The following is a 14,693-nucleotide window of genomic DNA, read 5'->3' as shown; positions in this document are numbered from 1 at the left end:
CATTTACCAAACCAATGCATTCTGGGAGTTAAAGTACTTAACCTATTGGACTGAAGCACCTGCTATCCATGACTTGCGTAATCAAAGTCCACGATTGGAAAAAGCAGTAAAGCAGTCTTCCAGTGGCATCCCATTTAAGCTATGTGTTGTAGTGGCGTGTGCGCACTTATCTCTGAGCGGTCACTGTTGGGTCTTTTGTGGAACGTTGGTGGTGTGGTGACCGTTGGTCAGTTAGAGATTGAGGTGGCTTGAAAGGGGTGTGGGGAGCGCGGTGTTCCGTGTCCTGGCATCATATCTGTACCAAGTGTTTTCCCTGCAGTGTACTGAACCAAGGACATTAAAGTGTGAAGTGTTGTACTAACACAGACTCTTCCGCCTTAATTACGTCACTGGCGACGAGGATGGAATCCGAACCCCCTAAGTTGCTTATGTTGGTGTTCTATTTGTGGCTGTGGAATGCCAGGTGTGGCAGGCCTGGGGTCTTGAGGTAGAGCTCAAGACCGGTGTTGGAGTTTTTTTTTTTTTTTTGGTTCTCAAGGGTCCATGGTGTCCGGGACAGGTTGGGGGGATATTTGGGCCCTTTTTCTACAATTCGGTGGGTCTCATCTTTGTACATTTGTGCGGTTGGTATGGTCAAAGAGTGCAGTTAGCTTAGTAGTAGAGGTTGGCACGGTGTGTTCCGGTTGGTTGTTGGGGATGACGTTCGCTCATTAGATTGGTTAGCATGGTGTGCTTAGTTGGTTGTGAGAATGGTGTTGCAGTGTATATACTGTGATACCGTGATGTGGCTAGTTGCCAGTGGTCCGTTGGTGGTTCAGTGAGGGTTGTCCTTTCTTCCTTTGTTGCTTCAGGTCTACTAACTAGCCAGCCACTTAGTGATGAGGCTGGAGTGTTCAGTGTTGTCATGGTGTGTGGTACATTGCTGGTCAACATTTCATGCATTTGTTATGTTGGTGCATAAGAGAGGAGGATGTGTCGCACTGGCGTGTGAGCGCTTATCTCTGTGAGGTCACCGTTCGATCTTTTGTGGAACGTTGGTGGCATGGGGACCGTTCAGTTAGAGATTGAGGTGGCTTGAAAGGGGTGTGGGGAGTGCGGTGTTCAGTGTCCTGGCGTCTTATCTGTACCAAGTGTTTTCCCTGGACTGTTCTGAACTAAGGACATTAAAGCGTGAAGTGTTATACTAACACGGACTCTTCCGCCTTTATTACGTCACTATGCTTAGAGTAATGAGCATTGACAAAGTCAATAATGTTCAAGATATTGTATAGAATTAGACAGAGGGTGACCATTAGCCAAGGATTGCCATCATATGTCCTGATACTATTAATTTTCCCTGCTGCTCCCTTTATTTAAGCCTTAGTGTGTGGCCAACGGTGGCCATTAGGTGCCGGAAAACCTGACACAGTCCAGCGTGAAGCAAGGGTGTTCAGAAATAGCTGCTGTTGCCCACCCTTGAGGGTGCTTATGATATTATCAGCTAGGGTGATAGATGGCAGGCAAGAAACACAAAATGCGAGTCAGGGCCCAAAGGGATCAGGCTGTCGCACAGTCAGCGGCCTCCCTGTACCTTTCTTGCATGCAGGAGTGATGATTAAAGGATGGGGTGTCTTTATCCATGATGCCGATGGCCTTATCAGGAGACGCGCAACAGGGGCGAGTCCTGCACATGGCCTGCTGTAGAAGGGCTCTTAGACGCTCCCTTCCAGTGGTGCTCCGCTCAGGCCAATGAGCCCCACTGCATCAACACTGCATGTAGCTGTAACCCACGGGTGCTGGTGCAGAAGACAAAAGATGCAGATGATAAGGAGATGTCACCAGTGGGGAGAAGGGAAAACAAAGGGGATTGAAGACAAGATGGAACCGGGCAGCACAGAGGGCCATCAGCTTTGTGCGGCCAAGTGGGTTCCGACTCCACTTGCTCTACAGGTGTTTTCCATAGAAAAACTATCACTGATGAGTCATACACATGGCTCCCAGTTTTCAATTTGTTACTGATTTTTGGGCATAAATTAAGACCAAAAACACTACGTTTTAGTATTGATTTTGTAAAAATAAATACGTGACTTGCTACACTCACCAAGTGGTCAGTCATCCCTTGCAGGCTATTGTAAAGTAACACAATAGGGATGCTTTAAACAATATGGATTACCCTTTGCAGTTGTTTAAATGGCTGCTGTTGAGGAAGTCATTTCGGTTAAAGGTGAAAATGGATTTTGGCTTGATGTGCAGGAACCCAGGTCTACAAGCATCCCATTACAAGCATTAAAGCACCACATTTTTCAACGCAACACATGTGGAAAGATAATTACCACAAAAATAGGAGCCCATTGTAGTAGAAAACCAGCATCTCCACATACCTGTGAAAATAAAACCACAGATAATGCCTCACTGGGAGCTCGAGGTGGCACGCAGAAGAGCTCTTATTCTGAGAGGGCCCATAACCACTGATATAGTTAATGGCATTGACACTTCTCTTGAACCCATTTTTGGTTCTTTCTTGAATGGGTTTGTCACTTGGTGCTTTCAGAACGAGTCAAATGGGTCCTCGGGTGGGAGTGAAAAGCCTGGGCACATTATTGCTCATTGCCTACTCAGGAAAGTCCATCTCTTCCAAAGTGGTCTTTTGTCTTTTTGGACTACAACTCCTGTCAGCCCTAGCCAGCATAGTTTATCTTGGGGGTTATGAAATTCGTAGTCCAAAACATTTAGAGAGCCACATATGACATACAGGCAAATAGAAGAAATCCCTTATGTGCCAAAACATGACCTCGTACAGCGGAAATGCCATCTACTTGAAAAGGACAGTCCTTTTCCTAAATTCTTGCATAGGTTCGTATCAATTCATTCCTACTGTATTTTTTAAAAAAATATTGCTTTCATGCTGCCTGTGTAACGATGATGATATTATGCCCATTAAAACTGTTGCAGTGTTGTCTGACTGACCCAATGGTTCTTAAAAACGAGGGAAAGCTATATTGGGGAGGAATTTAAAGGAGAAGGCCAATGTTTCAATGATGACACTCAATGGGGTTCAGTACAAGTTTGGAGGTTCAGGAAAAAGTGGTTGTAATTCCGTTACCGCCACTTTTCCCGCACCGGCAAACTAGAAGTTTGCCGGTGGGGTAGCCCGATTTACCTCCAGCCAAGTGCTGGAGGTAACAAGCACCCCACCATCAAAAAACAGCCAACATTACCCCCACAAGTATTACAGGAAATACAGCAATCCCTGTGGATTAACCTACCATTGCCGGCACCTGTAAATCTGCCAGTAATTCTGGTAGATCAGGAACCGGTAATGGTATTAATGTTTGCCGGTTATATCAGCAAAACAATAATGAGGGCTAATGTAGTATTTCAGATATGAAGCGTAAAGCCAGAGACCTAGTTCAGAGACTTCAGTCGGTTTACGACTTGGAGAAACGAAGAAGGACCTGCACCATGATTTTTTTGGCACCAACTGTGCATTTAAGTGAATTACGAATCACCACAACCACCTGCCTGCATCTGCCATTTCTGCCAAAGAGATTTCCGAGAGATAATGACAAAAAGAACATTAATCCATTACAACAACTGTATCAAAAGTGGTAAGTAATCAATTGATTTGTGCACAAATATTTGTTTAAAAAAGTGACAAAAATGGTTAAAGCCAAGCAATTCACAAATTCTAATTATATTTTTTGTAATGCCATATTTCATTGAGCTGCGTTTTTTAAGAAATTGCAAACTGTTCAGCCTGAATTGTAATTAACTTTTACAAAAAGAAAAAGAATATCTTTCCACCCCTAATCCATGTACCTGGAAAGTGAGCTCCAGTTGAAGGTTTCTGACGCCTGTGGCAGGAATCTTCCTGCCAATCAAGGTTATTCCGATGCTGCCAGATGTGGATGGGAAGGATGCATCCAACATAAGCAGCTGTTTGTGGAGGCTGCGGAAAATGGTTTACTTCTCTCTATTTCCTGTTCTTGGGAGCAGGGCGCAGCTTTGAGCCTCTAGCAGAATGTGCAATGGGGGTGCACAATGCTAGGGTGAGACATTTGATATTCTTCCTGGGGTCCTGGAGCACTCACTGCTCCCCCTTATTAAAGTGACTTTTGGTTAAAGTGTACAGGTGAAGAGGTTAAACTATGCCCAGGCAGACCATGGAGTTCTGATTATCCAGAACTTGACAGTTGACACTGGTGCATAATGGACAACTTTGTGCTTCGTGTGGTGCAAGAAACAGGGCACTAATCGAAGGTCGCTGGATTGGACGTAGGACTGCACTGGTCCTGGGTGGCAGGAATCAGTAGCCCCCACACATTTTGTTATGCCACTGACTGATTAATCCATCATTCATGTTGCATTTGCCATGTCGCTATACAACTCCAGCCATGATGCTGGTGAATTCCTGCTGGAAACTGGCCCATCCCAGGTCAAACATTACTGAGATGTCTACATATGCTTTGTCATTTCAGAATGTTCCCATAGTTGACGCCTGCGCCATCGTCCAGTGTGGATTGAGCTCGTGTTGTTACAGGGTGATGTCACGGCTTCGGAATGTTTGGCAGTTTAGAGTTCTGGCAGTTCGAATGAGCTCAGCTTCTTTGCTTGGCCCTCTAACGCGCCGCTTCGAAAGAGCACCGACCAGCAGTAAAATGTGTAACTTTTCCCCAATGAGAAACACACTTGGGGTTTACAGGTCCCCACGGCCCGTCGGTGGCGTAACCGCTTAATTAAAGCAAACAAGCGGTCTGACGGCCGATAAAACCGCAAGGCCCGTGCAGTCTGCCCGTTTCCCAGGCTGTCGTAAAACGCGTATATCACGTGATCTTTCGTGGGGCTGCTGCTGACGTTTCCGTCCCACGCGCCACCGTCCTAATAGCTATTGCCATGTCCTTCCGTGACTGACAGGCGACTTCACCAATCCAGTTTCTGTACTGATTGAAAAATAAACGCTGTGGAATATATCTCGAACCTGTGCTGCGATTAAGCATTTTGTTACCTATTCTGACAGCTGCATTATTGAGTACCGATTAAAGCATCTTTTTAAAAATAGGACTATATTGATGGAAGAATTGAGCCAATACAATGGGACGGGTATTACGGCATAGCACACCATATACAATGTACAGATTGTGTGCTTTCAGCAAAAAAGCCATTTTCAAATATGGTTGCAGCATTTTCAAAGAGCTGTTCATTTTTGTAATCCTCCGCTCGTTGTTTTGATTAGTCTGAGAAATCGATGCCCATTTCTGATATCCGAGGCCCAAGGCAGGCGCCAGCGTCCCGAGACCCACACTTCATTGCACGAAGCACTCCTTCAGGCAGAGCTTGTTTTCAGTTAGTGGAGCATAGCGAAGGATTCGGCAACGGAGTTCTGTTAGCTCACCAGATACTAATAAAAAAAAAAACACATTCTGTACTGCATATTGCACCTTTGCTTTAAAAGTCAAAACTGAAAACCGCATTCTTACCAAACGTACACGTTCTTTTTGTCGTTTGTCTGTGTGGCGGACTGATATACAGGGTTATTCACCCGCTTGCTGTCCTGTTCATCTTGCTGCGTCACAGTGAAGCATATCATCAGGTGCACAACTTGATATAAAGAGATTGTGACAGGAACGGCATCCATTTTTTCAGTACAAAGGGGCCTCGTGTCTCAGGGGGGCCCCAGCAACTGCCCCATGTTGCCAGTCTTATACCAAGGCAATATAGTATATTACATAGCTCTCAACCATTTGAGTCACAAAAGCGGGTGAACATAGCTCCCAACCTTTTTGGTCACCAAGGCAGGTGAAAACACCCGATTTTCTTTTTGGCGGGTGAGAGGCCCATTGAAATGAATGGGCCTGCAGGAGGCTTGGCGGGTGAGTCCGCTCTTTACAAGGCGGGTGACACCCGCCAAAATCGTGTGAGTTGAGAGCTATGATATTACTTTCGTTCTGTGGCTCTAAATTTCTGCTTTGTTGTGCTTACCTTACAAGCTGCCTGTGCTAGAGCCAGACCTGCCTAGTCTCTGGGTTCAGCCGAGGCACACTGGTTTTCCAGGCACTTAACCGGGTCTTTTAGGAAGAGCTTGGAGTCTCTGGGTTTCCAGGAGTGTCAGAAACCCCTTACACACCATCATGTGATTGGCCACTAGCAGAATGTTTGTAGCCAATCACATGGAGGAGCTGGTGGATAGAAAGCACAGTTAGCAATTCCCACCCCTTTTCTGGGTTCATACCATTGTGTTTGCTTTTTTTTAGCCATGTGGGTGGGGCCATGGGCGTCTCTTAGGTGGATGTGTGCGGGGCATCCGGTGACACGGATCTCCAGGTTTTTCTTTTTGAAATGTAGGTAAATCTGGCTGATCATCACTTCCCTCGGGATATACAGAAGTGTTATCACCTTGTTGCCCTTTCTCACCGGTTCCTCCACATCAGTCACTTGCTGACAAAGAAAGATGTATAACTTTTTTGGGGGCATTTAGTGTTTTAGCTCCCTGCTGCTGATAATCGGTGGCTATTAAACTCCGGCTGTATTTCTTGGTCTCTATTATGATGTATGCACCCTAAGGGTGCCTCAGAGTGTTTTCTGCTCTAAGCAAGGGGGCCCCAACCATCATCTTGAAATGGTCACCCAGACATCTTTAGCCGGGCCTGGGTATAAGGGTGTACTCAGCCTCGGTACGATTGTTAAAGTGTGAAACTGGCAGCTAGCGGCTCAATTTACTGCACAACGTTCATGTCAGTGCAGCTCATACAACTCAACCAAGCAGCCCAGATTCTGGCATTCACAAGAATGTTGAATACGACAGATCCTCCTCTTAACATCTAACTCTTACCTTCGACTAAATGAACACATGCACACTTTTGAGGCCGCTGGACCAAAGTTTGAAATAGTGACATTTAGTCTTTTTTGAAGTGACTAAACCTACTGTATGGCAGAAATCAGAACTGGAGGAACTTAGACACTGTGATGATAAAAATGTTAATTTATAACACGGAATACTTCAACAATTTTTACATAACACAATGACTTGGGGATAATTATTTTTTTACCAAACAAAATGTGAATTCTTTTTCTTCAGGAAACCTGGTTTCCTATGAAAATAATGTTGCCGACATGGAGGTTATGAAAGAAACCGAGAAACCAAAAAATATATACATTGTTGATGGGCTAGCAGTTTACCACATCTGCTAATCAGGTGTCTATTTGCTCAACAAAATCTATGTGCTGCCCCTTCCTAGGTCTGGCATTTAGGATTCCCCCTATATTAAAAAGTAAATTTGAAAAATGTCCATTATCCGCCCATACTGGGTGTGTAGAATGGAATTTTAAAGATCTCTTATTAGGTCATAGTGTTTTAAATTCTTGGTGGGCGTCTTAATCCAATAGTGGGTAGTGGTCCTACATCATGTAGGACTCCATTTCGAAGGTTAAAATAGGGGCATCCCCTTGAAAAACAGGACTCCTATGAAAGCATGCCACATCCCAACTGATCGCAGGACGCAGATGTTTTTATTGCATCACGCCGGTCCCTGAAAGTGGTTCCTTGATGCCCCTCTAGTCCATGATTCAATGTTAGTAATCTTGTCTAGTTGAGAAGGATTTCACCACAACACCCCTCAATACCCTGCACACAAATTACTCGGTGTGTACCCTCTTGTTTTTATCTAGAAGTGACAGGTACAACATATCCTATCAGTTTCCAAGCATGCAGAAACAAAATGATCTTGAGTCATTATGCCTCACGTCCCCAGAACATACTGAGAACATAGGCCCCGCCCCATACTACTCAGACTTTAGGTGGGGTATGCCTAGCATTGGTAAAGAGCATAAGCACAGTACAAATGGTCTACCGGCTGATCCGGTGCAAAGCCACTGAATTCAGTTTATCACTTACTTCTGGACACCCGCACAAGCTCGGACACGTTGAAGACTCCAGACTTCACAAAACTTTCCTCCAGGTACCCTGAAAAAGGAAGTTTATAATCAGAAAGCTATTTCGGGGGGGGGGGGGTGGAAGCAAAATCAGTTTGTTGCCATGACATAACGTTTGACAAATTGTAATTCTTTGCTTAAGCGCATACTGCCAAGAATTCTGTGGTTTTCTCTAGAAATTAAGACATATCCATATGTCCTAAGAGGAGTAAGAGGGTCAACATAACATCACATAGAACATCTGTCTGTATATTCTAAGATTGGGTGCATTGTTCAAAATACTCTAAATCTTTGTGCTACAGATTAGATCCGCCAACTAGTGAAGAAGTTGTACATACCAAGACACGTCCATCCAACCAGCTCTAAGCCTGCTCTTTACCTCAGAACCAGCGTGCTCCAAAGTACTTCTAGTGTTCAAGCTACTCAATCGCATTGAACTACAGGCTACTCCTGAACAAAGAGTGGTCAGTGTGTTCCAAGAGTATGGCCCTAGTCTAAGCTAACTTCGGACCTCTGAGCTGCTTACAGGGACTGCATGAACTAGGGAAGAGGGGGTGGGGGACACACAACTAGGCCAAGTACAAGGAATTATGCCATAAAAGGCAAAGTGCAATTTTCGGGCCCCATCATTTGCTTTGGGGTTGTATGCAATGTTTAACAGTCGAATTTGTTGAAACCTGGCATCTCCCTGCTTGTGGCAGCTGCATGTCTTTGCCTTGCTGCAGCATAGGCCATAGATGCGATCTAAGATGCAGTGCAAAAGCCATCCTCTCACGTTTGAGCTAGTTAAGAGGTCTCCGTAGGTCAACCCTGAACCAATGAAGAGTTAAGAGGTCTCTCTATTCCAAGTTCCGGTGCATTTTTCAAGCTACATGCTTCAAAGAAATGCAATAGAATCAAACCACGGAAATGCTAGCAAGTTATTGGTGTTCGTAAAGGATCTACTCTAGGCTGCTCGCTATTTGCTTGGGAGCAACCCGTAGCAGATGGTTGTCCAACTCCAGTCTTCGAGGGCCAGAATCCTGATGGGTTTTCAGTACATCCCTCATTAATGTTCTTGAGACTAAATGTGCATACAATCATACATCTTTAACAAATCATGTACGCCTAATATCAGCACAGCCGAGGAGACTTATTTTCAAGCAGAGAGCTTGAATTTTTGTTTAGGACATGAAAGAATTGTGTGAAAGTTTCCATAACAAAATCATTTCAATATTTTAGAAAGTAAAATACTGAGAAAAGACCATCCATGACTAGAGCATATATTATATAAGAAACAATACGCCCAATCCCGTCTGCAGACTCGCATGATAGCCCTTCGTGGAGGGCAGGGGGCCTTCACATCAGAAGCAAGGCCTAGCGGAAGGTGGAGGTTAACTCATTGTTTTTGGTGGAACATACAGTGATTAATTGTTTTGATTGTTTCCCTGACATTGCCTCAAAAAGCCTTAAACCAGCAATACCATAAGTAAGGGTGCTTTTTGAAAAGGAAATCGGGTCCTTTGTTACGCTTTCGGCCGAAGATTTCCTCCAGACTTGGTTATCTGCTATGGGTGTTGCTGACTGAGGCTAGGCACGTCATGTCAGGCCTTACTCCATGGAGCCTATCAGGGAGCTTAGCAAAGAGCATGTACTGTTGTAGCGGCAGCTTCTCAGTCTTGGGGGTGATGTATAAAACATACATGTGTGGGGGCAAGACGTGCAATGCCATTGAGCCGGCTGGGTTGAGCCCACCCCCCACCCGCCCTACAAAATTTGAGCTGAGGAACGGGGCTCTTTGTGTTACTCAGAGAGGGGAGAGAAGCCTTTCCTAAAATCTGTGGCTTTTAAGTGTTACTGTGTTCATACAGAAACATTTATTTGCACACACGCATCAAAACATTAAAGCTGCTAAGGCTTCCATCACTCCACTGCCTTACACAAATGAAATGCACACATCACCCCCCTCCCCACGGATGCAAGAGAACATATAACAACGTTATGTGTTCTTTCACATCCGAGGGGAGGGGGCTGATGTGCACACTTGCTTTTTGTTAGGCAGAGAGGCGAGGGAAGTCTTTTCTGAAACTAGCAGTGTGAAAGGGTGTTGCATGTTAGCTTAGTATGTATGTGTGCAAGGAGTGTGTATGCAATGAGTGCGATGTCTGAGGGCTGGGTGCACATGTACATGAGTGAGTCTATGGTCAATGGGATGTTTAAATGAGTGAGTGAATGTATAATTGCGTGTGTATATATATGTGTGCGCTTATGTGTAATGCTGGACCGAGGAGCTCATTCTGGCAGGTAGAGGGTGAGGGTGTGTGGTGGTTGGTAGGAGTGGGACGGGTGGGGAAAGAAGGGAAGGATATGTGTGCTCCCTGCCAGACAAGCCTGGGGGTAGGAAAGATGGGGGGAGAGCCTCGAAATTTGGCACGCCCAGTTTCTAAAGTTGCCCCACCCATAACCAGTTAGCCCCCCAAAATGTAGGTTTCGTTGCAGTCCTGTGGGGTGTCCAGTTGAGCCTATATCACATGCACCATGATCTGAATGTCAGAGGGTGGAACAGGTGACCGGGGACTACTAGACGGCAGCAACACAGCACATTTTTTTTTTTTTTTTTAATACTCCCCCAATTTGATGCACAGGCAGCTGCATCCTTCCCTCTTCCCAACCTCGCTCTTCCATCCCAATAATAGCATGGCCTTCATCCCACTATACATGACTCCAATTCTATTGCCAGTCTTAGTTTACGCACTGCATCTCCGTCTTTACCAACCAGTGTCTGGCTCCTCGCATCACCTTGTAAGGCACCCGGTCTCAGAATTTCACTGCATGCTCCAGTTAGAAGCACAATGTCCCTTTCAATAAAGACTTATTTTCCATGAATCAAGAACACTTTTCCACCGATGAAAGAGCACAGATTTGAACACCAGACCACAACTCCTGCTTGGAGAAGATGATGCTGAGCTATTTTCAGGATTTCACATAATCCATTTCGAAACATCAGGCCCAGAGAAAAAACATTTTGGAAAGATGACAATCACTATTTTTCTAGATCACACCGGTGTTGTTTTCTTAGGGCTAGGCGTTAAGACGTGTTAAGTGTGAATGGTGTATCCAGTAGCTAAGAGAAAGAAAATGTCAGCTCGTGTCCATGACTTTTACTAAACGTGGGTCCAAAATGGAGTGTACGTCGTCCACGCAAAGGGCTGCTGACGTAATGGCGTGTACGACGCACCGCTCCTGCCCCTTATTTATTTTTAAATACTGTATTGGTCGCCCCTGTGGCAAGAGGGATGCGCTTTGAATTTGCCGTGTAGCTGTACAATTGACAGATGCGGTGAGCCTTACGATATGCACCGTTGCGCCATGAACAGTGATCTGTACGTGCACAAGATTTCCCAAATGTTGCTTCAACTGGCTTGGAAGAGGCCAGAATGGGCTGCATCACAGATCTTATCAGCACATGGGGTTCTTCCCTTCTTCATTTATGAATCGTTTGTAAATATTTTATGAATGCCCCGCAAGGACTAAATGAAGCATGCTGATGTCCAAGGCCAGGGAGCCCCATTGCATGCAAATGGAGCTCGCATTTAATATTCATGCACAGACGTTCCAAAAACAGTGCCTCATGGCGAGTCCTGAGACATACTTTCCCGAAGCAGATCCGCGCCCGCTCGCACCATATTTTAAGAAGCTAGCGGTGTCATCCCCACACAGTCAGCTCATTGCAAGGCCGCCAAAACATATGATTCGGGTGCTGTGTAGATCACGGAATGGTTATGAAATCAGATTTTCTTGTACTTACTATTTTAGTTGTTTTGTACATTATTCCACTGTCACATTTATGATTAGAATAAGCCATAAGCCACAAGTAACACATGCCACAAACACATGCCACATCGCCTCCCAGTCGACCTCACTGGAAGCGTACTTCCAATACAGAGCCACATGAGCAAAAGTATTGTCAGTGTGATAACTAGCCCAAATTACATGATATGATAGGTTATGATAGGTTATTTATAACACGCTTAATAAACAGAGGTTTCTGAGCGCGGACCCGGGGATCAAACCTGCGTTGCTCCGTGTTGTCTTGCTTCCAAGGCGAGCACGTTGCCCCTAAGCTATCCTGCCAAGACTTCAAACCATTAGCACCAGAAAATTGTCATGGACTTACATGGCAGTGTTACTTTATAGATTGCTTTTTCAATCCAAGACAGACAGTTCTGAAGGCTGCAGAAAAAGCATACCAGTTTCACCCTTACTCGGAAGTCATCAGTGCAATATAGTTTTGACAGCCTTCTCTTCTTTCTTCTACTTGCTGATAGATTTTATACATCAGCAGTGATTATTGGATACCGAGACTTGAGCCTCATTACTCCATATTCTCGGGTTGAGTATGTAGTCGCGGGTTAGGATTCTTCAGGGTGTTTGTGGACTTTCACAGTAGGGCTGGTTTCACAGGGTCTTTGTTGTGAAGGGACCGGGTAGCGGTCGAAAGGGTTTGCAGTGGTGGCAGAGAGTCTTCTGATCAGAGGTTTCGGGTTCTGATCCAGTCCCTGGCAGAAGTTTTTACTCAGCTTCGCTAGATGTTTATCCAACACCTCAATGTCCAGGTCTCTGTGAAGGTCTGCTATCCTTGTGAAGAGTGGAGCTCCAGAGACTATCCACATGGCTTTGTTCTGGACTATCTGAAGACTCTTACAGTATCGCTCATGGCAGGTCATCCATGCTGGGGAGGCATAAGTCATGGTAGGTCTGATGATCGCCTTGCAGGCATTGATCTTTGCCTGCAAGGGCAAAGACTTGGTCTTCAGGAGTGGGTACAGTGCTGCCACCTCTCCGGTTGCCTTTGCTGAGTATTCTCGCTATAGCTTCTCCAGTTGAGTTTGCTGTCCAGGGTTACACAGAGCTACCGGCTGATTCTCTCCCACTTGATGGTCTCCCTGTTGAAGCTGATGTGCGCATGTTCCTTGATCTTCTTTCTAGTGAACAGCGTGGGCAGTTGTCTTGCTTCTATCTGCCAATCGCTGTACCAAGTCGAGATGGTATCCAATGAAGTTTGCCGGTTCTTCGCCACTTCCTTTTTGCTGAATGACTGGGAGATGACTGCAACATTGTCCGCATACAGTGCCAGGTCGGTCTTGTGGAGATCTGGTGAAGATGTTGAACAGGAAGTGTCCGAGGTTCCATCCATGTGACACGCCTGCTTGGATGGGATGTGATATGATGAGGAAAGCTCGACAACATGGAAGAAGCTGTCTCCTAGGTAGCTTGCAATCGTCTTGACCAGGTAGTTCAGAAATCCCAGGCCGATCATCTTGTGCAGCTGTCCCTTGCGCCAGAATATTTGAAGGGCTTATACATTTGGCACTGTTTCACAAATGTGCACAAAGGTTTGCAAAATAATTTTAGACCCATATTTGAATGTTTTTACAAAGTTTGGTGGAATTTTGTCAAGAGGGAGCAAAATTAGAGGGAAGGTCTTGACATTTTTAGCTGGCTTATAACTTTGTTGCTGTTTGATGAATCTGCACAAAGGTTTTCAGAATGATGGTAAAATCAACCTTCAATGTTTGTGCAAAGTCTAAATGGATTTTGTCAGGAGGGGGCTAAGATATATTCGTATTTTTTACTTTTTAAAAAATTAAACATGGACCGATTTGCAGCAAACCCCTGCAATGATCATTGGCAAGGACCAGAAAGCATGGTTTTGCAAATGTGTTTTATTTTCTGAAAAGTGTCATAATGTAGGTAAAATAATAATGATATACCTTTGGTGACTCAGTTATAGCCTGTGGCCCTGGATGATCTGGCTACTGGCCATGACCATGAAGGACCGGCAATGGGGTTAAAGTGGGCATGGCCACTAGGGACCGGCTATGTGGTAAAGTTTTTCAAAATCAAGGTAGGTTTGAATGGGAAAAGAATTTTGCTCCTGGTTACAGCCTGAAGTGCTGGACAGGACTGCAGCAAACATTCACGAGGAGCATCAGCAGGGACCTCAAAGCATGGTTTTGCAAATCTGTCTTGTGTTTTACTTTTTCCAAAGTGTCAAAATGTAAGTACAAAACAATAGAGATCTAGATTTGCTGCATGGGCAGTGGGCTTGGCCCTCATCAAGGACAAATGTCTACTCGGATTTGGTTATTGGGTAATGCTGCATGGCGAAGCCCATGCCCGATGGATTGTGGAGACTGGCCATGGATGCAAGCCATGAGCGCTGGCAATTGGTCACATTATCAGGGTATAGTGGACACTGAACTAGGATGACGGGTAAGTGCAGTGGATACCGGGGGTGGTTTGGTGGGGCTGGGGTCATGGTCGAGCCTCATGCCCTAGGCAATTCAACCATGACTTGCATCCCCAGCGTGCAATGTTGATAACGACACACATCAGTATGCGTTGCAAAAAATATGTTTGTTAAATGAGGTTTACAGTTCTTTCATAAATTTTAAAAGAGGAATTATTAATAACTTATATACAGTGATGTAACACCATGAAACATTTTCACTCATAAAAACCTATGAAATTCACAGAAAGAAAGTTGTTAAAGGGATGTTATGGTTATGTTGCACTTTTAAAAACCTATGAAATTCAGTGATAAATCTTTGTTAAAGAGACGTTATGGTTACAAGTAAAACCGAACACCCCCCAGAAATTCACCAGTTATGGTAAGCTAGGCAACAATAACTCGTGCCACCGCCGTGCACGTCTAAGACTAACACCAAAGACATCAAAGATGACATCACAAACGTCATTGATGACATCATGATGGCATCACATATTAAATTCATTTTGATAAA

General features: G+C 44.9%; 1 protein-coding gene across 8 annotated transcripts in view; it reads right to left on the bottom strand.

The window, feature by feature from the left end:
* NFIB (nuclear factor I B) overlaps positions 1 to 14,693 on the bottom strand; it is an 870,278-nt gene that overhangs the window by 210,652 nt on the left and 644,933 nt on the right. For all 8 annotated transcript variants that reach the window (XM_069626065.1, XM_069626060.1, XM_069626059.1 and 5 more), the window contains one exon: positions 7,871 to 7,939. In XM_069626065.1, coding sequence (XP_069482166.1) covers positions 7,871 to 7,939 — 69 coding nt within the window. The remainder of the gene's footprint in view (positions 1 to 7,870; positions 7,940 to 14,693) is intronic.

This window comes from Ambystoma mexicanum, chromosome 6p, assembly GCF_040938575.1.
Source record: "Ambystoma mexicanum isolate Mex_15411 chromosome 6p, UKY_AmexF1_1, whole genome shotgun sequence".
NCBI lineage: Eukaryota > Metazoa > Chordata > Amphibia > Caudata > Ambystomatidae > Ambystoma > Ambystoma mexicanum.
This window is presented reverse-complemented; position numbering and strand designations above follow the sequence as displayed.